General features: G+C 48.3%; 1 protein-coding gene across 1 annotated transcript in view; it reads right to left on the bottom strand.

Moving 5' to 3' along the window:
- robo1 (roundabout, axon guidance receptor, homolog 1) overlaps nt 1-3168 on the bottom strand; it is a 143073-nt gene that overhangs the window by 121393 nt on the left and 18512 nt on the right. Inside the window, exon 2 of the mRNA XM_083684844.1 lies at nt 2492-2818. Coding sequence (XP_083540970.1) covers nt 2492-2818 — 327 coding nt within the window. The remainder of the gene's footprint in view (nt 1-2491; nt 2819-3168) is intronic.

The raw sequence follows: 3168 nt of genomic DNA, 5'->3' as shown, positions 1-3168 counted from the left end.
GAACTCACAGTAGGATTATCCAACAAGTTGTTCGAGGTCAGATCTTAAATGCCAAATGTCACAACCCAAATGTCACAACCCGAAGTTAGCAGACACAATTTCACCAAACACAAACAGACCAGAGTCCAAAATGGTGTTTAAAACATCCTGTGTATCCGGTTGATGCCATGTAGAACCCTCTGCCCTGACGTTTGGACAAGGTCTTGTAAAAGTTCTGTGCGTGCCATGTTCTGCTCTCTGCCTTCTCTCTCCTACTGCAGGGTTCCATCCCGGTTGCTCCAACAACATAATTACGTGTAGGCGAGCATGAGTGGGAGAGAAATAGGGGTCAAAGAAGCAGAGAGAGAGAGAGAGAGAGAGAGAGAGAGAGAGAGAGAGAGATGAAGCTTAGAACCTTGTCATTATGAGTCTGTTTGAACGTTGTACAGAATAAGCAGCCCAATGCTGTGGCCAGACAGACCACTCACTCTCTCTCTCTCTCTCTCTCTCTCTCTCTCTCTCTCTCTCTCTCTCTCTCTATACCATTCACCACTGCACTCCACTCCCCGACAAGCCTCTTTTTTTTTTTCTACCCAAAAAAATTACCTCTGAAAAGAAAACACCCTTTTGGTCAGATATGTTTAGCATTCCAATTGATGGAAAACCTGTATCATGTGCCAAACACATGGATTCGGATTCTCTTTCAGATTGAATTTTCCTGACATTTCTATTTTCTGTGTTTCGTTGGTGGTAGAGACAGGAGGTGACTGAGTATATAATAGAGAACAGAGGGAGAGCAGTCAGTTTGAGGTTAGCCGAGCGTGACTCTCGTGTTAGATCTGAGGATGCATGAGGATATGACACCATCCCCACCCGCTAACACACGGAGGGCATGGCTGCAGCTCAGTTCATCTGTGACCAGCCCCACGGCTGCCATACCCCCCACCGTCAACAAAGCTCCTCTCGTCTCAAAAGCAGCAGAGCATTAAAAAAACCTGTTAAATCCTGCTTTCTAATTAAGGACATTTTAAAGTTCTTTATAATAATATATGCGATTTAGCTGACGTGTTTATCCGAAGCGACTTACGTTGCAATGAGTGCATACATTTCAGTACATATATGGTCCCAGCAGGAATCAAACCCACAACCTAAGCGTTGTTAGCGCCAGGCTCTGCCAACTGAGCCACAGAGGATCTTTAACGACCCCTTCTTTCATTATTCATCTGATCTAAAATATCAAGGGGCTGTAAATATCCAAAGTCATACTTTCTTTCCTTACTATGCTGTTTATGGTTTGTATTTGTTTACTCTTTGCCATATTGTATTGTTCCATGTGTTTTGTGTCTATTTGTTACTAAGAAGAAAACAAGGCGCATTTCAAATATTTCTCCAATAAACATATTTAGAATCCCACATAATCCCACACAGCCTCAAAAACTACAGTAACTCAAAGCCTTTGTGCACGTCCTCTTCTTACAAGCCTATCGGAAATGCCTTACATATGCCCCCCTACCCTGATCCATCCCTCCAACCCTAGCCATTCAGCGCAACAGCGGCGCCCTAAAAAAGACTTACGCCCATCCCCCTCCCTCCCTCCCTCCCTCTCTCTCTGTCTCTGTCTCGATTAGATTACAATGAGAGCCTTGGTGACAGCTCCTGGGCATGCCTGAAAAGCGGTTGATATCTGAGATCCGCTCCTCAGTGTTCTGCTCTCAAGCCAGTCAGGGCCGAGGAGAGATAATAGGCCTGAAGAGCTGACCTCAGAACCCAAACCCCTTCTTTAAAAAACCATGAGAGCAAATTTGTCAACACAGAACACCAATCTCGCAAGTGACGACTTATATAAGCAATGGCATCCTTTCTCAACACATATATCCGTCCACTGACTGTGTTTGAAAAGATTTTGACTCCCAAACCTTTCAGTGCACTCATTGACCCCCTCACCATGATGGAACACTACTGTCTACAGTCTGGAGAAGACAGGGCTCCGTTATTAAGGGAGTCTAGTCTGCATATAAAGAAGCGCTACTCTACTACAATGAAAACGACGGAAATAGCTTCTCTCCATTAAAAACGATGACCAAACGCAGATACCAACAATGATTCGCCTGGTTTGTGTATAAGAACCTCATCTCCATCTCTCTGACACACAGCAGAGCCAGGGCGACAACAGAAAGAGCTTTGTTGCTATTGTATCTCCTGACCACCTACTAGGGGCCCTTTACAGAAGCACTCACCCTGGAATGATCAGGCCACCCCCCCCCCTCCCCAAGGCTCCCCAGGCCTACGGAGGCCAGTGGAGGCCAAACACATCCTGCCCATCTCCTGTGAGATTATCCAACTCACTGAGCACATTGAAGGGAAGGAACAGAGGAGGGAACTGGAGCTTGCTATTCAGCTGTAGCTACCCCCCCCCCCCCTCTTCTCTCTTCTCTTCTCTTCTTCTACCATTCAGACCAACAACAGGCCATACAGCTGAAGTAAGAAAACCTCCAACACAAGCGACACTTACTGGCTACTTCCAGGGACGCGTTGTGGCTGACGGCTTCCCCCAGGTAGTTGCGGGCCACGCAGACGTAGGAGCCTTCGTCCGGTTTGCTCCGTCGTCCGTGGACGATGCGCAGGAAGAAGAGGTTGCCGCTGGGCAGGAGCATGCGCTGCGAGCGGGGGTTGTCCCGGTCCGTCTCCACCCGCTCCCCATCCTTGTACCACTCTACCGTCGGTTGGGGCCTCCCCTCCGCCTTGCAGTTGAGGGTGGCGGGCTCCCCCTTGGACACGATCAGGTCAGAGGGGTGCTCCACGATCCGGGGTGGGGAGTCCTCCTGGCGCAGACGGGATCCTGGGAAGACAGGGAGAAAACAGGGACGTCAAGGACACTGTGTGTGTGTATTGTGTGTGTGTGTGTGTGTGTGTGTGTGTGCATGTATTGTGTGTGCGTGTATTGTGTGTGCGTGTAAAGGGTGTGTGTGTGTGTGTGTGTGTGTGTGTGTGTGTGCCTGCGTAGGCCTACATAAAGATGCCATGAGAAATGACTTATAGTCATTGACACACTGGAAGAGACGGGGGAGTAAATTGGTCTCACAGCATGATCCAGCGTTATGTAAGTAATCCTAAGCGGGTGCTGATGATTCAATGTACAGCAGCAGAGAGCAGCTCAACTACCGTTCTCAGAGTGAGCACGCCCTTTAA

Source organism: Argentina silus (genome assembly GCF_951799395.1).
Source record: "Argentina silus genome assembly, chromosome: 14".
In the NCBI taxonomy this organism is placed as follows: Eukaryota; Metazoa; Chordata; class Actinopteri; order Argentiniformes; family Argentinidae; genus Argentina; species Argentina silus.
The sequence above is the reverse complement of the archived record's forward strand: the minus strand, read 5'-3'. Positions and strand labels throughout refer to the sequence as shown.